The sequence below is a fragment of the Bombina bombina genome, chromosome 3 (assembly GCF_027579735.1).
Source record: "Bombina bombina isolate aBomBom1 chromosome 3, aBomBom1.pri, whole genome shotgun sequence".
Taxonomy (NCBI): domain Eukaryota; kingdom Metazoa; phylum Chordata; class Amphibia; order Anura; family Bombinatoridae; genus Bombina; species Bombina bombina.
In genome coordinates, this window is record NC_069501.1 from 665,433,196 (window position 1) to 665,455,468 (window position 22,273).

Sequence of the window (22,273 nt, forward strand, 5' to 3'; positions counted from 1 at the left end):
GTTTAATTTTCCTCTTGCGCTCTCCCTGCAACATGGGAAAAGCCAACAAACACACCCGAGATCGCCTAGTACAAGAGGGAAGGGATGTTTTGCAAGATAACTCCCGAAAGAGTTGTGGAGGAAAAAGCAGGGCACTGGATGGACGCTAAGTTTTTTAGGACACTTAAGGAGAAAGCTACGGCATATATTGAACATTGTCAGAATGCTTCTTGTCACATTCAAGACAATGTTGGCTCTGAAAATGTAAAATCCTCTCCAAACCTTAGTAACAAAAAAAAAAAAAAAAAAAACAGAATTTATGCTTACCTGATAAATTACTTTCTCTTACAGGTGTATTCAGTCCACGGATTCATCCTTACTTGTGGGATATTCTCAATCCCTACAGGAAGTGGCAAAGAGAGCACACAGCAAAGCTGTCCATATAGCTCCCCTCAGGCTCCGCCCCCCCAGTCATTCGACTGACGGTTAGGAGAAAAAGGAGAACCATAGGGTGCAGTGGTGACTGTAGTTATTGTAAATTAAATTTGAACCTGACTTAAATATCAGCGCGGGCCGTGGACTGAATACACCTGTAAGAGAAAGTAATTTATCAGGTAAGCATAAATTCTGTTTTCTCTTACTTGGTGTATTCAGTCCACTGATTCATCCTTACTTGTGGGATACCAATACCAAAGCAATAGGACACGGATGAAGGAAGGGAACAAGTCAGGTAACCTAAACGGAAGGCACCACTGCTTGCAAAACCTTTCTCCCAAAAATAGCCTCCACAGAAGCAAAAGTATCGAATTTATAAAATTTGGCGAATGTATGCAGAGAAGACCAAGTCGCTGCCTTACAAATCTGTTCAACAGAAGCTTCATTCTTGAAAGCCCATGTGGAAGCCACAGCTCTGGTGGAATGAGCTGTAATTCGTTCAGGAGGCTGCTTACCAGCAGTCTCATAAGCCAATCGGATGATGCTTTTCAGCCAGAATGACAGAGAGGTAGCAGTCGCTTTCTGACCTCTCCTCTTACCAGAATACACAACAAACAAGGATGATGTTTGTCTGAAATCTTTGGTTGCTTTAAAGCACGAACCACATCAAGATTGTGCAACAGTCGTTCCGTCTTAGAAACTGGATTAGGGCACAGAGAAGGAAAAATGATTTCCTGGTTAATATTCCTATTAGAAACCACCTTTGGAAGGAAACCAGGTTTAGTACGTAAGACAACCTTATCTGCATGGAACACCAGATAGGGTGAATCACACTGCAAAGCAGACAATTCTGAAACTCTTCGAGCAGAAGAAATAGCTACTAAAAACAAAACTTTCCAAGATAACTTGATATCTATGGAATGCAAAGGTTCAAACGGAACCCCTTGAAGAACTGAAAGAACTAAATTTAGACTCCATGGAGGAGTCACAGGTCTGTAGACAGGCTTGACTCTAACTAGGGCCTGTGCAAACGCCTGAATGTCTGGTACAGCTGCCAGACGCTTGTGTAACAGAATAGACAGAGCAGATATCTGTCCTTTTAAGGAACTAGCTGACAGACCTTCTTGGAGAAAAGACAATATCCTTGGAATCCTAACCTTACTCCACGAGTAACCCTTGGATTCACACGAACAAAGATATTTCCGCCATATCTTATAGTAAATTTTCCTGGTGACAGGCTTTCTGGCCTGTATCAGAGTATCTATAACTGAATCAGAGAAACCCTGCTTAGCTAGGATTAAGCGTTCAATCTCCAAGCAGTCAGTTGCAGAGAAACTAGATTTGGATGCTTGAAAGGACCTTGGATTAGAAGATCCTGCTTCGATGGCAGTTTCCATGGTGGGACCGATGACATGTCCACTAGGTCTGCATACCAAGTCCTGCGTGGCCACGCAGGCGCTATCAGAATTACCGAAGCCTTCTCCTGTTTGATTCTGGCTATTAGCCGAGGGAGAAGAGGAAACGGTGGAAAGACATAAGCTAGACTGAATGACCAAGGCGCTATTAATGCATCTATCAATGCCGCCTTGGGATCCCTGGATCTGGATCCGTAAAGGGGAAGTTTGGTGATCTGACGGGACGCCATCAGATCCAACTCTGGAATGCCCCAAAGCTGGGTCAGCTGAGCAAAGACCTCCGGGTGGAGTTCCCACTCCCCCGGATGGAAAGTCTGACGACTTAGAAAATCCGCCTCCCAGTTGTCTACCCCTGGGATGTGAATTGCAGATAGATGGCAGGAGTGATCCTCCGCCCATTTGATGATCTTGGTTACTTCCTTCATCGCTAGGGAACTCATTGTTCCTCCCTGATGATTGATGAATGCCACAGTCGTGATGTTGTCCGACTGAAACCTGATTAATTTGGCCTCTGCTAGTTGAGGCCACGCCTGGAGCGTATTGAATATCGCTCTCAGCTCCAAAATGTTTATCGTGAGAAGAGATTCTTCCCGAGACCATAGTCCCTGAGCCTTCAGGGAGTTCCAGACCGCACCCCAGCCTACCAGACTGGCATCGGTCGTGACAATGATCCACTCCGGTCTGCGGAAACTCATTCCCTGCGACAGGTGAACTTGAGACAACCACCAGAGAAGAGAGTCTCTGGTTCTTTGATCCATTTGAATTTGAGGAGACAAAATCTGCGTAATCTCCATTCCACTGTTTGAGCATGCACAGCTGCAGTGGTCTGAGATGGATTCGGGCGAAAGGGACTACGTCCATTGCCGCAACCATTAAACCAATAACTTCCATGCATTGAGCCACGGAAGGCAGAGGAATGGAATGAAGAACTCGGCAAGTATTCAGCAGTTTTGACTTCCTGACCTCTGTCAGAAAGATTTTCCTTTCTACCGGGTCTATTATTGTTCCCAGAAAGGGAACCCTTGTGAGCGGGGACAGAGAACTCTTCTCTACGTTCACCTTCCACCCGTGAGACCTTAGAAAGGCCAGAACGATGTCCGTATGAGCCTTGGCTCTGTGAAAGGACGACGCCTGTATTAATATGTCGTCTAGGTAAGGTGCTACTGCAATGCCCCGTGGTCTTAGAACCGCTAGAAGGGACCCTAGCACCTTTGTGAAAATTCTGGGAGCGGTGGCCAACCCGAAAGGAAGAGCCACGAACTGGTAATGTTTGTCCAGAAAGGCGAACCTTAGGAACTGATGGTGATCTTTGTGGATAGGAATATGTAGATATGCATCCTTTAGATACATGGTAGTCATATATTGACCTTCCTGGATCATCGACAAGATTGTCCGAATGGTTTCCATCTTGAAAGACGGAACTCTGAGGAATTTGTTTTGAATCTTTAGATCCAGGATTGGCCTGAAAGTTCCCTCTTTTTTGGGAACTACGAACAGGTTTGAGTAAAAGCACAGTCCTTGTTCTGCAATTGGAACTGGGTGTATTACTCCCATTTTTAGGAGATCTTCTACACAGCGTAAGAACGCCTGTTTCTTTGTTTGGTCTGAAGACAAACGAGAACTGTGGAACCTTTCCCTTGGGGGAGAATCCTTGAATTCTAGAAGGTACCCCTGAGCAACTATTTCTAATGCCCAGGGATCCGGAACGTCTCTTGCCTGAGCAAAGAGAGAAAGTCTGCCCCCTACTAGATCCGGTCCCGGATCGGGGGCTACCCCTTCATGCTGTCTTGGTAGCAGGAGCAGGCTTCTTGGCCTGTTTACCCTTATTCCAGCCCTGCATGGGTTTCCAGGTTGCTTTGGGCTGGGAAGTGTTATCTTGCTTTGCGACAGCAGAGGTTGCAGCTGGTCCGCTCCTGAAGTTGCGAAAGGAGCGAAAATTAGCCTTGTTTTTGGCCTTAACCGGCCTATCTTGTGGAAGGGCATGACCCTTGCCCCCAGTGATATCTGAGATAATTTCTTTCAGCTCTGGGCCGAAAAGAGTCTTCCCCTTGAAGGGAATATTTAACAGTTTTGTTTTGGACGACACATCCGCCGACCATGATTTGAGCCAAAGCGCTCTTCGCGCCATAATGGCAAAACCTGAGTTTTTTGCCGCTAGTTTAGCTAACTGGAAAGCGGCATCAGTGATAAAAGAATTAGCCAGCTTTAGAGCATGAATTCGATCCATGACCTCATCGTATAAAGTCTCCCTCTGGAGCGACTCCTCCAGGGCCTCGAACCAAAAAGCTGCTGCAGTAGTTATGGGAATTATGCAGGCAATTGGTTGAAGTAGAAAACCTTGCTGAACAAAAATTTTCTTCAGCAATCCTTCCAATTTTTTATCCATAGGATCTTTGAAAGCACAACTGTCCTCTATTGGTATAGTTGTACGCTTAGCAAGTGTTGAAACTGCCCCCTCCACCTTAGGGACCGTCTGCCACTCGTCCCGCCTGGGGTCATTTATGGGGAACATTTTCTTAAAGATAGGGGGGGGGGACAAAGGGTACCCCTGGTCTCTCCCACTCCCTAGTCACAATATCCGCCACCCTCTTTGGGATCGGAAATGCCTCAGTGTATACAGGGACCTCTAAAAACCTGTCCATCTTACACAATTTTTCTGGGACCACCATGGGGTCACAATCATCCAGCGTAGCTAAAACCTCCTTAAGCAGTACGCGGAGGTGTTCCAGCTTAAATTTAAATGCTAAGGAATCTGAATCTGCCCGCTGAGAAACTTTCCCTGTATCAGAAATTTCTCCCTCAGACAGACCTTCCCTCACAGCTACTTGGTTTTGTGAGGGTACTACAGATAAATTATCCACAGCGTCAGATTGCTCATCCTCTGTATTTAAAACTGAGCTATCGCGCTTTCTTGGAAAAACTGGCAGTTTGGATAAAAATGCTGCAAGGGAATTATCCATCACTGCTGCTAATTGTTGCAAAGTAATAGGGGCCAATGCGCTAGAGGTACTAGGCATCGCGGGCGCAACTGGTGTAGACACGTGGGGGGAGGAAGAAGGACTATCCTCATTACCCTCCGTTAAGGAATCATCTTGGGCAGCATTTTTAATTGTCACTGGATGATCTTTAAAATGCTTAGATGTTTTTGCACACTTTAAACATAAATGCAATGGGGGTACTGCCATGGCTTTTGAACATAAAGAACAAGGTCTATCTGAAGGCTCAGACATGTTTGACAGACTCAGACAACACTAAAATATTGAAAAAAATACTTTTTGCAAAAACGTTACTGTCTCTTTAAATAATAAAAGGCACACACTTTTTTACCAAATCATCAAAAAACATCCGATCTTAATGAAATTTTCACCACATGATCCTAATGTCTTGAAATGATTGCACACAAATGTTCAAATCATTTAACCCCTTAATGCCCAAACCGGAGCAAAATGAAGTAAACACCCGGTTTAACCCACTACAGTACGATGCCACAGTCTTTGCTGTGGCTTTACCTTCCTTTAGGGTTAATTGCAGGTGTAAATTAAGCCTCCCTGAAGTCCTCCTGTACTCTAAAGGCTCTGCCCATGAAGCTGCATGGAGCTGTGTTGCAAATTAACTGCGCAATTGAGACGCGAAAATGAGGCCCCCTCCTTCATTACTCCAGAGTTATGGGGCCTTTCTGATTAAGATTAGCGGTCTTACAAAATGCCAGGCGTAAAAAAGTCCCCAAAAAGTGTTTCCAACGTCTAAAACGCTTAATAAATATAAGATTACCCTAATAAAGTAATCGATTTAGCCCATCACAGTGTCTGTAAGTATTAAAGACCTTAACTGAAGCCATCATTCTATACTGTGTCTCAGAAAATGGCTTACCTTCCCTCATGGGATTTCTGTCAGTCTTCTAGCACTACCAGGTCTTGTTAGAAAAAATGACTGAACATACCTTAAGCAGTATAAGCCTGCAAACTGTTCCCCCCAACTGAAGTTCTCCTGTACTCAACAGTCCTGTGTGGGAACAGCCATGGATTTTAGTTACAACATGCTAAAATCTTTTTCCTCTCAGCAGAAATCTTCATCACTTTCTGCCTCAGAGTAAATAGTACAAACCAGCACTATTTTAAAATAAACTCTTGATTGAAGAAATAAAAACTACAAATCTAACACCACATACTCTTTACCCTCCCGTGGAGATGCTACTTGTTAGAGCGGCAAAGAGAATGACTGGGGGGGCGGAGCCTGAGGGGAGCTATATGGACAGCTTTGCTGTGTGCTCTCTTTGCCACTTCCTGTAGGGACTGAGAATATCCCACAAGTAAGGATGAATCCGTGGACTGAATACACCAAGTAAGAGAAATTATTACATAAGCATCAAAGGCATAATGCACATGTAACCTCTTCATTTGCATTTAACATAATAATGCTTACTGTGTCTTAAAATTCCTAAATGTGCTATACATTTATTCCATTAACTGTAGAGCCAACAAATATGACATAGGGCCTTTTGGACTAAAATACATCATAAGTTGATTAACTTAAAATTAGGTGGTACTGTGCCCTTAAATGATTAACTCAAATAGGGTGGTACTGTCTCTTTAAATGTTTAGAAACACCTTACATTTATACCATTAACAGTAGATATGCAAACGTAAATGGTGTAGGGCCTCTTACAGCACAAGTTGTTTAACTAAAAATCGGGTGGTACTGTGCCTTTACATATTAAAAAACAGTGCTTTATTTTTACAAAATGGATTGTAACATACAAGCCGAAAATCGCAACTGTTGTCCCTTTTTGTTAGAGATGTCTGTCTGCTAACATAAGGTTGACTAACAAACACCATGTATCCGCACCACTTAAACCTATTCTTAGTATGTATGAGAAAGCCTCCCTGCTGAATGACCACAGCAGAGGAGACCCCCCTTCGCTCGTTTACCGGGACTGTACAAAGAAGGCGCGCAAACTTTCTTTAGTGTTACGTAGCGTAGCCTAGCTCCGCCCATCGTGGGCATATCAAGCTGGAACTCCCGGGCGGCTAATTAGTAAAAATGGAGCTGTCGGAACAGTAACCCACACCATAGCCATGTAAAGACATACCTCCCGATCGGCTAGAAAATAAAATACAGCCGTCGGGAGTGGGGAGTTGCGCTACCATGAGTAACCCCTAACTTGTATAAAAAAGGCCAATCCAACTCGGGTAAATAAAATAAGACCTGCGCTCTATAAACTTGTTAACATGGCGAAATCCCCATAAAAAATAAGAGCCACTTCTCCACGTCCTCCAGTGCCTGCAATCACTGCCCAATAAATTATCCTCACTCCCAGGGATAATGTCATAAAGTGTCCCTGAAAATAATAAAGTGCCAATCTTTCTGTTGTCTTCCAGAAAATAAAAGTTGGCACTTACCTCAGAAATCTGCCCGGCAGTAAGACAGCTCACGCGGCTTGCGAGGTTTCTTTTTCTTCTCCCTCACATTGGCCTGTGGAAAACAAAAAGTACTGAGTCTATATTTTACCCCTCAGACTTTCACAAATAGGGCAGCATATAATCTATGGGAGGCGCAGTGAGAATTATGTCCAACAAGTTCCCATTGTTCTAAAGCCACCAAAAGCTCTACTGTAGAGACTGATATGGACTAGGCTAAACCCTAGAACAAAGCAGCACACTCTGGCAATACTTTAAAAATAATAAACTCTTGATTGAAGAATCTATTCTAACATCTCACTTTACCTCTTCCTATCACTAACGTAGGCAAAGAGAATGACTGGAGTGGGAGGGAAGGGAGGAGCTATATATAGCAGCTCTGCTGTGGTGTTCTTTGCCTCCTCCTGCTGACCAGGAGGTGAATATCCCACAAGTAAGGATGAAATCCGTGGACTCATCGTGTCTTTAAAAAGAAAACAGAATTTATGTTTACCTGATAAATTACTTTCTCCAACGGTGTGTCCGGTCCACGGCGTCATCCTTACTTGTGGGATATTCTCTTCCCCAACAGGAAATGGCAAAGAGCCCAGCAAAGCTGGTCACATGATCCCTCCTAGGCTCCGCCTACCCCAGTCATTCGACCGACGTTAAGGAGGAATATTTGCATAGGAGAAACCATATGTTACCGTGGTGACTGTAGTTAAAGAAAATAAATTATCAGACCTGATTAAAAAAACCAGGGCGGGCCGTGGACCGGACACACCGTTGGAGAAAGTAATTTATCAGGTAAACATAAATTCTGTTTTCTCCAACATAGGTGTGTCCGGTCCACGGCGTCATCCTTACTTGTGGGAACCAATACCAAAGCTTTAGGACACGGATGAAGGGAGGGAGCAAATCAGGTCACCTAAATGGAAGGCACCACGGCTTGCAAAACCTTTCTCCCAAAAATAGCCTCAGAAGAAGCAAAAGTATCAAATTTGTAAAATTTAGAAAAAGTGTGCAGTGAAGACCAAGTCGCTGCCTTACATATCTGATCAACAGAAGCCTCGTTCTTGAAGGCCCATGTGGAAGCCACAGCCCTAGTGGAGTGAGCTGTGATTCTTTCAGGAGGCTGCCGTCCGGCAGTCTCATAAGCCAATCGGATAATGCTTTTAATCCAGAAGGAGAGAGAGGTAGAAGTTGCTTTTTGACCTCTCCGTTTACCAGAATAAACAACAAACAAAGACAAAGTTTGTCTGAAATCCTTAGTAGCTGCTAAGTAAAATTTGAGAGCACGAACTACATCCAAGTTGTGCAACAAACGTTCCTTCTTTGAAACTGGATTAGGTCACAAAGAAGGCACAACTATCTCCTGGTTAATGTTTTTGTTAGAAACAACTTTTGGAAGAAAACCAGGTTTAGTACGCAAAACCACCTTATCTGCATGGAACACCAGATAAGGAGAAGAACACTGCAGAGCAGATAATTCTGAAACTCTTCTAGCAGAAGAAATTGCAACCAAAAACAAAACTTTCCAAGATAATAACTTAATATCAACGGAATGTAAGGGTTCAAACGGAACCCCCTGAAGAACTGAAAGAACTAGGTTGAGACTCCAAGGAGGAGTCAAAATTTTGTAAACAGGCTTGATTCTAACCAGAGCCTGAACAAAGGCTAGAACATCTGGCACAGCTGCCAGCTTTTTGTGAAGTAACACAGACAAGGCAGAAATCTGTCCCATCAAGGAACTTGCAGATAATCCTTTTTCCAATCCTTCTCGAAGGAAGGATAGACTCTTAGGAATCTTAACCTTGTCCCAAGGGAATCCTGCAGATTCACACCAACAGATATACCAAATTATGTGGTAATTTTTCTGGTTACAGGCTTTCAGGCCTGAACAAGAGTATTAATAACAGAATCTGAGAACCCTCGCTTTGATAAGATCAAGCGTTCAATCTCCAAGCAGTCAGCTGGAGTGGGTCGAACGGACCTAGAACAAGAAGGTCTCGTCTCAAAGGTAGCTTCCATGGTGGAGCCGATGACATATTCACCAGATCTGCATACCAAGTCCTGCGTGGCCACGCAGGAGCTATCAAAATCACCGACGCCCTCTCCTGATTGATCCTGGCTACCAGCCTGGGGATGAGAGGAAACGGCGGGAACACATAAGCTAGTTTGAAGGTCCAAGGTGCTACTAGTGCATCCACTAGAGCCGCCTTGGGATCCCTGGATCTGTACCCGTAGTAAGGAACTCTGAAGTTCTGACGAGAGGCCATCAGATCCATGTCTGGAATGCCCCACGGTTGAGTGACTTGGGCAAAGATTTCCGGATGGAGTTCCCACTCCCCCGGATGCAATGTCTGACGACTCAGAAAATCCACTTCCCAATTTTCCACTCCTGGGATGTGGATAGCAGACAGGTGGCAGGAGTGAGACTCCGCCCATAGAATGATTTTGGTCACTTCTTCCATCGCTAGGGAACTCCTTGTTCCCCCCTGATGGTTGATGTATGAACTTGGCCCTCGCTAGCTGAGGCCAAGCTTTGAGAGCATTGAATATCGCTCTCAGTTCCAGAATATTTATCGGTAGAAGAGATTCTACCCGAGACCAAAGACCCTGAGCTTTCAGGGATCCCCAGACCGCGCCCCAGCCCATCAGACTGGCGTCGGTCGTGACAATGACCCACTCTGGTCTGCGGAAGGTCATCCCTTGTGACAGGTTGTCCAGGGACAGCCACCAACGGAATGAGTCTCTGGTCCTCTGATTTACTTGTATCTTCGGAGACAAGTCTGAATAGTCCCCATTCCACTGACTGAGGATGAACAGTTGTAATGGTCTTAGATGAATGCGCACAAAAGGAACTATGTCCATTGCCGCTACCATCAAACCTATCACTTCCATGCACTGCGCTATGGAAGGAAGAGGAACGGAATGAAGTATCCGACAAGAGTCTAGAAGTTTTGTTTTTCTGGCTTCTGTCAGAAAAATCCTCATTTCTAAGGAGTCTATTATAGTTCCCAAGAAGGGAACCCTCGTTGACGGAGATAGAGAACTCTTTTCCACGTTCACTTTCCATCCGTGAGATCTGAGAAAGGCCAGGACAATGTCCGTGTGAGCCTTTACTTGAGGAAGGGACGACGCTCGAATCAGAATGTCGTCCAAGTAAGGTACTACAGCAATGCCCCTTGGTCTTAGCACCGCCAGAAGGGACCCTAGTACCTATGAGAAAATCCTAGGAGCAGTGGCTAATCCGAAAGAAAACGCCACGAACTGGAAATGCTTGTCCAGGAATGCAAACCTTAGGAACCGATGATGTTCCTTGTGGATAGGAATATGTAGATACGCATCCTTGAAATCCACCTTGGTCATGAATTGACCTTCCTGGATGGAAGGAAGAAGTGTTCGAATGGTTTCCATCTTGAACGATGGAACCTTGAGAAACTTGTTCAAGATCTTGAGATCTAAGATTGGTCTGAACGTTCCCTCTTTTTTGGGAACTATGAACAGATTGGAGTAGAACCCCATCCCTTGTTCTCCTAATGGAACAGGATGAATCACTCCCATTTTTAGCAGGTCTTCTACCCAATGTAAGAATGCCTGTCTTCTTATGTGGTCTGAAGACAACTGAGACCTGTGGAACCTCCCCCTTGGAGGAAGCCCCTTGAACTCCAGAGAATAACCTTGGGAGACTATTTCTAGCGCCCAAGGATCCAGAACATCTCTTGCCCCAGCCTGAGCGAAGAGAGAGAGTCTGCCCCCCACCAGATCCGGTCCCGGATCGGGGGCCCGCATTTCATGCTGTCTTGGTAGCAGTGGCAGGTTTCCTGGCCTGTTTTCCTTTGTTCCAGCCTTGCATAGGTCTCCAGGCTGGATTGGCTTGAGAAGTATTACCTTCCTGCTTAGAGGACGTAGCCCTTGGGGCTGATCCGTTTCTGCGAAAGGGACGAAACTTAGGTTTATTTTTGGTCTTGAAAAGACCTATCCTGAGGAAGGGCGTGGCCCTTGCCCCCAGTGATATCAGAGATAATCTCTTTCAAGTCAGGGCCAAAGAGTGTTTTTCCCCTTGAAAGGAATGTCAAGCAATTTGTTCTTGGAAGACGCATCCGCTGCCCAAGATTTTAACCAAAGCGCTCTGCGCCACAATAGCAAACCCAGAATTGTTTCGCCGCTAACCTAGCCAATTGCAAGGTGGCGTCTAGGGTGAAAGAATTAGCCAATTTAAGAGCACGAATTCTGTCCATAATCTCCTCATAAGAAGAAGAATTACTAATAATCGCCTTTCCTAGCTCATCAAACTAGAAACACGCGGCTGCAGTGACAGGGACAATGCATGCAATTGGTTGTAGAAGGGAACCTTGCTGAACAAACATCTTTAACAGACCTTCTAATTTTTTATCCATAGGATCTTGGAAAGCACAACTATCTTCTATGGGTATAGTGGCGCGCTTGTGTAGAGTAGAAACCGCCCCCTCGACCTTGGGGACTGTCTGCCATCAGTCCTTTCTGGGGTCGACTATAGGAAAACAATTTTATAAATATGGGGGGAGGTACTAAAGGTATACCGGGCCTGTCCCATCCTTTACTAACAATGTACGCCACCCGCTTGGATATAGGAAAAGCTTCGGGGGGCCCCGGGGCCTCTAAGAACTTTTCCATTTTACATAGTGGTTCTGGAATGACCAGATAATCACAATCATCCAAATTGGATAACACCTCCTTAAGCAGAGCGCGGAGATGTTCCAACTTAAATTTAAAAGTAATCACATCAGGTTCAGCTTGTTGAGAAATGTTTCCTGAATCTGAAATTTCTCCCTCAGACAAAACCTCCCTGGCCCCCTCAGACTGGTGTAGGGGCCCTTCAGAAACCATATCATCAGCGTTCTCATGCTCTACAGAACTTTCTAAAACAGAGCAGTCGCGCTTTCGCTGATAAGTGGGCATATTGGCTAAAATGTTTTTGATAGAATTATCCATTACAGCCGTTAAATGTTGCATAGTAAGGAGTATTGGCGCACTAGATGTACTAGGGGCCTCCTGTATGGGCAAGACTGGTGTAGACGAAGGAGGGGATGATGCAGTACCATGCTTACTCCCCTCACTTGAGGAATCATCTTGGGCATCATTTTAACTAAATTTTTTTATCTATCTGGTAGTTCAGACATGTTAAACAGGCATAAACTTGATAACAAAGCACAAAAAACGTTTTAAAATAAAACCGTTACTGTCACTTTAAATTTTAAACTAAACACACTTTATTACTGCAATTGCGAAAAAGTATGAAGGAATTGTTCAAAATTCACCAAAATTTCACCACAGTGTCTTAAAGCCTTAAAAGTATTGCACACCAAATTTGGAAGCTTTAACCCTTAAAATAACGGAACCGGAGCCGTTTTTATATTTAACCCCTTTACAGTCCCTGGAATCTGCTTTGCTGAGACCCAACCAAGCCCAAAGGGGAATACGATACCAAATGATGCCTTCAGAAAGACTTTTCTATGTAACAGAGCTCCACACACATGCAGCTGCATGCCATGCTGTCCTCAAAAACAAGTGCGCCATACCGGCGCGAAAATGAGGCTCTGACTATGATTAGGGAAAGCCCCTAAAGAATAAGGTGTCAAAAACAGTGCCTGCCGATATAATCATATCAAAATACCCAGAATAAATGATTCCTCAAGGCTAAATATGTGTTAATAATGAATCGATTTAGCCCAGAAAAAGTCTACAGTCTTAATAAGCCCTTGTGAAGCCCTTATTTACTATCTTAATAAACATGGCTTACCGGATCCCATAGGGAAAATGACAGCTTCCAGCATTACATCGTCTTGTTAGAATGTGTCATACCTCAAGCAGTAAGAGACTGCACACTGTTCCCCCAACTGAAGTTAATTGCTCTCAACAGTCCTGTGTGGAACAGCCATGGATTTTAGTTACGGTGCTAAAATCATTTTCCTCATACAAACAGAAATCTTCATCTCTTTTCTGTTTCTGAGTAAATAGTACATACCAGCACTATTTTAAAATAACAAACTCTTGATTGAATAATAAAAACTACAGTTAAACACTAAAAAACTCTAAGCCATCTCCGTGGAGATGTTGCCTGTACAACGGCAAAGAGAATGACTGGGGTAGGCGGAGCCTAGGAGGGATCATGTGACCAGCTTTGCTGGGCTCTTTGCCATTTCCTGTTGGGGAAGAGAATATCCCACAAGTAAGGATGACGCCGTGGACCGGACACACCTATGTTGGAGAAATATAGACAAAAATAAGTTTGCAGTTTTAGTGCATCGAAAACAATAGAAACTGAAATGTTGTGAGCTAGGTTTCCTTCTCTGCGGAGGCCAGTTAGGGACACTTGGATCTCTAGATATCTCGTCAAGTAACCCATTCAGTTCCAGGTGAAGGTGTAGATAAGTGTCAAGTGATACACTGGACACTTATCTACACCTTCACCTTGAACTGAATGGGTTACTTAACAAGATATCTTGGTGAACAGCAATTAGACAGCCAGCAAGCAAGTCCAATCACTATTCTGTTAATTATAAGGCATCACAGACTTTTGTAGACAATAGTTACAGAATATGGGGTTTAACAAATGACATATTATAATCACAGGATGCTTAGAACAATGAACTTCATATATTTAATAAGCGAGGAGTGTTAGATAAACGTATACCCGGGCGCATCACCCAACACATAGCAAGGCCATTGGACAAATTATTGAGATAAAGTGTTCAGCTTAGATCAACATATTTTTTCTCACAACATATTAAGCTATGTTATAATGACCTATAATAAACCATTCTTAAAATGGATTCTAACAACATTTATGAGTAGAGACAAAATGATGTCAGCATTGATCAATCATAATATACCCTCTATCTCACTGGTTAATAAAGTTTTTTTGTTCCATAATAGCGTTGTTCTTGCCACCAAATGGCAAGCCCGCACTACAACAAACTCCCTCCCTCCTGCAAGCTTCTTGTTGTAGCACAGTCTCACCACTGTTGGCCTGAGCGCTACAGAAAACAAAAAGGCCCATTAAAAGACCAGCAATGTACAGGGTACGTCACTGGTCATTAATGGGTTATTCATCATTTTAAAAACTTAAAATTATGCTTACCTGATAATTTTCTTTTCTTCTGTATGGGGAGAGTCCACAGCTGCATTCATTACTTTTGGGAAATACAGAACCTGCCACCAGGAGGAGGCAAAGACACCCCAGCCAAAGTCTTAAATACCTCCCCCCACTTCCCTCATCCCCCAGTCATTCTGCCAAGAGAACAAGGAACAGTAGGAGAAGTATCAGGGTGAAAAAAAGGCGCTAGAAGAACAAATAAAAAAAATTTAAGGTCGCCAACAGAAAAAAAAACGGGCGGGGAGCTGTGGACTCTCCAGGTACAGAAGAAAAGAAAATTATCAGGTAAGCATAATTTAAGTTTTTCTTCTTAAAAAGGGGAGAGTCCACAGCTGCATTCATTACTTTTGGGAAATCATATACCCAAGCTTATAGAGGACACTGAATGCAAATGGGAGGGAACAAAAAAAGGCGACCCATGCTGATGGCACCACAGCCTGACACAACCCAGATTCCCGCTAAACATAAAATTACTTCAATAGCAGGAAGCACAAAAATATGGAAAAAGGACAAGGTAACTGCCCAACAATTAGAACTATAAGGATCCCAGTTAGAGATCAGTCTAAATTATGGACCCCTCTAGAAGCACACAAAGAAAAAAAAATTCCATGAACAATGGCAAGGGAAACAACAAACAAAACACATACACCACATTCTCCCTAACTGAAAGAAGGGCAGATAAGAAGGTCCGAAAGAACCTCCCTAAACATCCCGAAGATTCAAGGACAAAACAGAGGAAGAAGCCCCTAGCACAACTCAAAAAGAGCGGCTACCAGGATGCAAAAGGACAAAGTCCCGTAGAAAACACACTACCAACGGAGGAGAGCAAGGAAAGGTAAATTTTCCAGACCACCTCCCACATGCATCCAAAAGGAACCAATCTAAAGTCTGAACCAGAACCGAAGTTCCAGAAGAACAAAAGGATAAAAAGGTAGAACAAGACTACCTTACTATAGACAGCTAACTTAGCACAGATAACTGAACACCCATAGGTCCGAAAAAAACCCTGGGAGCAGAAAAGAAACAGAATAGCAACATCCGGCTATGCCACAGGCTTCCATTGGAAAGGCCGTCAGACTAAACGTCAACCAAGTAGCTAGTAAACTTACGCCAAGACATTCCTGGCAAGTATAAGAGAAAACTCAAAGGAAATAACATACCACTGCTAAGGAAAGGTTCCTGCAAGCCCTCCCAACCTAAGAAATGATCCTGTGCGAGACAAGATACGTGGTCGATGCCCAAACAGAGCAGTCAGAATATCTGACCCCTACTCCGAGCGAACAGTCCTATCATAGAAGCGACTGTCAATGCCCCAAGGACAAGAGAGATTAAATATCCCAGCATCGACGATGCCCAGTGATCAGATAATGAATCTCCAACCACGAGTTCCTAAGAAAAGGAAACAGGAAGGAGGCACCAACATCAAGAGAAACTAACTCGGGATCCAGGATACCTATCCTCATTACCCCACAGAAACCCGTAGGGAGGGTACACAGCAGACAAGAAAGGCCCTCGGGCCACTGAACTCGAGAAGTCAGATGAGGAAACTACCTCTGGAGGAGCCAATGGTATAGGCGCAGCAGACCAGATCCATCCAGCTCAAAAGGAAAACAGGTAAACCTTTGAACATTCCATAAAGAAATTCCCAGAAAAAAAACATCTCTCCAGAAGCGAGAAAGGGAACTGCCTCAATAGGAACAAGGAGATTTCCCCTGCTGATGTTGGACAGATCCAAGACTATAAAATCCAAAAACCCAACGAAATGCCAAGTCAAAGACAAGGATTAGGTTAAGAAAACGGACCCCCAACACCAGGAGCCGGATCAAGACCAAAAACCTTGTGTAACAGCGCTCCCTACATCAGGTACTGGATATCTCCAAGCAGACATCTGATCCTTCCCAAGAAGGAAGGACTCTAGTTCCTGTCCAAGGACTCAGGAACAACAAAAATTCTGACATAGCAGAAATCATAATCCCAGCAAAAGTGGGGACCAAAAAACCTAGTAAACTAGGACCAGCCTGATACCCAGGATAGAAAGGTCCAAAACTGATAGAAAACAAGAAAAACAACCTTGTAGTAAGATGTAAACAAACCTAGTACCCAAACAGGACCAGCCTGTGGTCAAGTATACAAAATGTCTGCTAAAACCACAAAAGAACAGAGTAAACTAGTACCCAAACAGGACTAGCCTGCAGACCAGGATACAACCGAAACTGTTCAAGAGCTAACAAAAAGGTCTAAACCCTAGCAGGGCAAGACTAAACAAAAAGACAAGCAACAGACAAATAAGCTCTGAGGCCTAAATATTGTCTTAACATATATATTATATGTGACTTCCGCCGGAAGCAACAACCATCGCGACCATAAAATCGCTAGTATTAAAATCCCAGAGAAGAAAAAAAAAAAGTTTCCTAAAAGGAAAAGTCTACAACAGTCTTGAGCTCTGGGAAAAAAAAGAAGCACATCCTAACTATATCAAAAGAAAGTAGGCCGCACCCGCAGGTGAACGCCAAAAAAGATAGAAAACCAACAGGACCAGCCTGTCGGAGTCCAGATTCCTCAAGAGCTCAGAAGTGGGATTAGATACACAAACAAAAGACAATCAGGAATAGGAAACACATCCCTTCACTTGTTTAGCGCTGTTCATCATCAGAATCAGAAGACTGAGGATCCAGAGGCCAATAAAGACTGAATTCCTCTAAAACCTCCAATACATGCCTCAGCAGTACACGCAGGCGCGTTATTCTGAATCTGAATGCAAAATCCATCTCTGACGGGGCATTTGAAGGCCTCGACCCTGACGGAAGTACCCCTGAAGCCTCAGAGGGAACCACTCCCCCAGAGTAAATACTCGGCTCACCTGGCACCCCCAGGTGAAGAGGACACAGATAAGTTCTTAGATGGCCCTCAAACTGTAAATGCGCCAACACCAAGAGTATGGCCATGCGTAACCGAGCTGCAACCTCTGGAGAAAATAAAGCTCCTTCTGGATAAGAGGTAACGGCATTTGGGACAGCTGCCTGTGTATACTAGGAACAGTAATTTCTAGGGAAAGCGCCTCACGGGACACAGAATCCTCAGGGGCGGAAGGCTCAGAGGTCTCTACTCTCTTCCCAGAGGAAGAAAAAGGCACTCTATTACAGCATACGGAACATAATTGATTGGGCTGGATTACCCGGGCCTCCATACAATCTAAACAGGAAACAGAATCTGAATCCGAAAAATCCTCCTCAGAAAAATCAGAGTCCTCCATAACTTGACCAAACAAAATTTGTACAAAAATAACTGACGCTTCACACCCCCAATGGCTGGGGCATTCACCACCTCCTATGACCCAGACAAGCAGAGAAATACCCTCTCAATCGACCCTCTGTCAAGAATATGTAAATGAGCAATGACAAACATGACCACGCCCGGTCACGAGGTGCAACCTACAGGTCAAGGAAAAGCGCGCCAGTCCCATCAAGAAACTGCGTAGCTCAAAAAACCTGAATGTTCCGTAAAAGCCCTGAGCCCAAAATCCACACACATCAGTAGACAGAATCAAATAAATATGATTAAAAGTCCCCCACTGTTCATTAACCCCCCTTAGAAGATATTAACCCTTGATGCCATTAAGATAAAAAGAGTCCCACTGAGACCCTGTATTCTATCATTACATATATTCCACAGTGAAAGGAAAATGAAACGATCTTACCGGAATCTATGCCGTGGAACAGTAACACGGTCCTTCAAGTGTGACAGATAGTATCGTTGCTTCTGACATGGACTTGGGTGCAGAAAGCAGGCAGCGAAACTCGTCAACGCTGATTGCTTACAGAGCTGTTGATATGAGTCGGGATGGTTTCGCAGAAAGACTCTCCCTGCATCTCTGGACTCCAACTTGCATCCAAGCTCTCACTGAGAGGCTGACAGGACTACTTAAAATGCCCGTCCCAACTCGAAGAGTACTACCCTCCATAAGAGACTATTCTGTTATCTTCTAACACTTCTCTGCCAACCTCCTATGATGAAAGGCAAAGAATGACTGGGGGATGAAGGAAGTGGGGGAGGTATTTAAGCCTTTGGCTGGGGTGTCTTTGCCTCCTCCTGGTGGCCAGTTTCTGTATTTCCTAAAAGTAATGAATGCAGCTGTGGACTCTCCCCGTTTTAAAAAGAAAATTATTTTACCTTTAATTTATTTTTTTTAAATTAATTTGTGCAGTGTTCATTACTTCCGGTCTCAGTCCTACAATGGGGCTGGGATCTCTACAGGAAGGCTCATCTAACTTGACGTAAGATCTTCTACAGTAACTTGAGCTAGTTCACAATTCAGATAATGCTAGAGAGACAGTAAGTCTCTTTTGCTTATGCTCAGAAGAGGCAGAATGCAACTTAAGTTTAAAAGATGTCTTATCTCCCTGAGGTCAGTGGCTACAATGAGAAAGTGCTGACTTTGCAAGAAAACAAGTAAGTTCTTTGAGGTTTTTAGGTTTACTTTGATTTAACATTTTAATGTTTACTAAAAGAGCACTGTTTCATATCCTTAAAGGAAATTGAAAGCTAAAAATATTCAGAGTTAAATTGCAGACAAATGTGACAAAATAAATAATGAAACAAAGCTTTAAAGACAAGAGATTACAATCTGGTTTGAATTGAAAGCAAAACTTACTTTATTCCATTGGCAGATGATGGCCCAGCAAAGGGAACAGATGTAGAGGATGGTATCCATGTGCTATTAAGTTTTGGTGTTGACTTTGCACTTGCCATGGAAGGTTTGGCATAGGGTAAATACCCAACATTGTTGGTAGATATAAGTGACGTCCGACTAGAATTTTGATGGTTTGAGGAAGTTGGTAGGTTTATCATGGAGTGTCGATAACGACCAGAAATAGGTCTTGTACCACTGCTTGCTAGGCACTGGTGACATGCACACGCAGATGATTTGTGAAGTGGTCCAATCTTTGAAGTTAACGGATAAGATGTATCCAATCGTCTCTGAACTTGCCTTCGGAAACCTGTCATTTTATTCATCTGAGTAAGAGAGACAAAGTCAACCTGGTAATGTAGTCCAAATATGCCAAGATCAACCAGTGGGTTTCCATTTGAGAAATTTTCCTCCAAGAATATGCCAACTTGCATTTCATAAGCAGCCCAGGATCCTTCATCTGTCTTCCACTCCCAACAAATTCCTTTGGCGGGTGCAGAATCCAATGGATAGAGATTCTTCCTGACAAACCTCATTGTTCCTAAAAGAAAAAAACAATAAAGAAGTTGTTTATCAATACACTATCCTTGATAAGCTTTGTCTATTAGTTTACAAAAACTATTTTCAACACTTTAAGAGAAAACAACAGTGCTTTTTTTCTCACTATCGTTACAAGCCCTGATCAATTAAATCAAGATATCTCATGCTTTTTATGGCTGTGCAATTCTTCTGTCCTAATCTGCTTTTCATGCCCCATCTTTATACTGTTAGCTCACTACAAATAAAGATATTATTATTATTATTATTATAATGAAAATAGTTACTTCTGTCTCTCAGCTGCCAGTTTATCATCACTCTTTTCAGACTTAAAAGCTTATCTACACAATTATCCCTCTATCAACCTCTTAGCAAAAAAAATAAAATAATAATAACAGCAGTGCATACTATTCTTTTTTTTGTCAAACGACACCAAAACCTATTTTCTGTTTATGTAAAGAACATTAAAGGGATAGAAAGGTCAAATTGAAATGTGCATTAATGCATTTCAGTTTGAAATAAAAGCATTTTTGCAATATACTTCCATTAGCGAAAATGCTGCTTTAAAAGTTATAACTGAATTTGGCGGCGCTATACAAATAAATTATAATAATAATAACTTTTTTTGTGGCATACGCACATATCCTGTGAGGGCCTGTGCACCAGTATTCAAGCTCAGAGAGCTGAAGATGGTGAGTATTGTGCTTGTGAAGACATAATTTGTATCATACAAACCATGGTTGATTCTCTGAGAAGGTGTGGTGCAGGGGCCCTAACAGGATATGTGTGTATGGCGCAGAAAAACAGCAATACGTTTTTACTAGAAGCATTTTTGCTAATGTACATACACCTACTCAATTTTGACCTTTCTATACCTTTAAAGAGACATGAAAGTCAAAATTAAAAGCTTTCATGAACTGAGACAGACCATGTCACTTTAAGAGACTTTTCAAGTTATTTCTTTTATCAAATTTACTTTTTTTGTTGAAAGCATCCCTAAGTAGGCTCAGGAGTAGCAATGCACTACTGGGCGCTAGATGGTAATTGGTGGCTACACACATATGCCTCTTGTCATTGGATCACCAGATGTGTTCAGCAAGTTTCCAGTAGTGTATTGCTGTTCTGTAGCTAACTTTGCAGGGATTAACCACAAGGAAAAGTGCAATAATAAAATGTTATACAATGAGATTTTAACATCACTCACAGATCCTAATGCTCATCAAAACCATGACTAATGCAGGTGCTAAGAAACAATTCGCTCAGCCTTATGCAGTGGTTGAGAATCATTTTACTACTGCCCTTTATATGTCCAGTGGGTTTCTAAATCTTTTCCTAATCCCTTGAGCTTTTTTAACCTTTCTTCCCCCCTCTCCATGCTCTTACCGTCACTATTTTTAGAACAGTATTTTTCTTTTTCTTTGAATTGTAGAATTATTTTCCATTATATGCACAATTCCCCATACACTTTCTTCTACTAGTCACTATTATCATCACCCACATAAATTAGCATACACAATATCTATGTAAGGACTTTACCATTACTAATGGTTTTACACATGCCTATTAATCCCTTCACGCCGTCCTAACAGTACTGGGCTTAATGCCGTTAGGAATGTATGATTTGTCCTACTTTATATGGCATCCTGCAGCCTCCCCCTTTGACGCAAGCAAGAATGGGACGGGAAGGGGGGCGTGCCTAGCAGCATAGGCAGTCCCCCATGATGCGATCCCGGAATTGAAATCACGTGATTGCATTGACGATCTTGAGATTTCATTTTTACAGTAAGTGTTTATATCAGAACTTTTTTCCGATCTAAGCACTTGCACCCCGGCATGAAGGCGTTAAGCAGAAAAGCAGATATGCTGTAATTATTCAACAAAAAATACATCAATAAAAAATATGAATTTATGTCAGAGACACTAAAGTCAAAATGAACCTTTTTAACATTCCGATAGAGTATGTAATTTGATAAAAATAACTTTTGTCCTGTTTTAATTTCCTTTAGTGAAGAGCATTAGTGCACTCATGAGAGTGCAAGTGTCTTGAGCACTATATGGTAGCAATGCTTATAACAATGTTTTTAACAACATTATACTGTGCCAAGCACTAGAGGGCAGCAGCATCATTGCTGAAAATGTTGCTGCCATAGTGCTGAAGATACATGCACCTTAGGAATGCCCTTCCACAAAGGAATTAAGACAATTTGATAACAGAAGTAGATAGAGCATTTAATTTAAAAAAATAATTATCTGAATCATGAAAGAAAAACTCAGGGTTTCATGCCTCTTGTCACAAAAATTGGTTATTTCCAATATGTTGCATCAAATCTCACAGTTTATGAGATACATTTATACCAGCTGCAGAGTTTATAATGTATGGGAAATTGCTCTTTTATGGTAATTTTTTTGGCTTTTTCTGCTTATTTAAGCCACAATCAAATGGGCTGAGCTTACAGGCAGAATAGATTGATCTCTCTCCATACACACACATAACGCCCTATGATCAAAAACTATACTGCAGGAAGAAACCTAAAGAAAAAATTTTGAGGATTTTTTGTTAACCTAATAACTGCAATGTAGGTGACTGTTATTTACATCCAGAACCCAGCATAGCGAGGTAAACAACTCTCAAGCTAAATTTGCTTTGCTAAAATTCTTTAATGGACGTCAAAGTATTTGACAA

At 42.8% G+C, this 22,273-nt stretch overlaps 1 protein-coding gene across 3 annotated transcripts in view; it reads right to left on the minus strand.

Annotated features, from left to right (window-relative positions):
- Positions 1 to 22,273, minus strand: part of DTX2 (deltex E3 ubiquitin ligase 2) — a 284,538-nt gene that overhangs the window by 205,554 nt on the left and 56,711 nt on the right. For all 3 annotated transcript variants that reach the window (XM_053707411.1, XM_053707410.1, XM_053707408.1), the window contains exon 3: positions 19,018 to 19,594. In XM_053707411.1, coding sequence (XP_053563386.1) covers positions 19,018 to 19,594 — 577 coding nt within the window. The remainder of the gene's footprint in view (positions 1 to 19,017; positions 19,595 to 22,273) is intronic.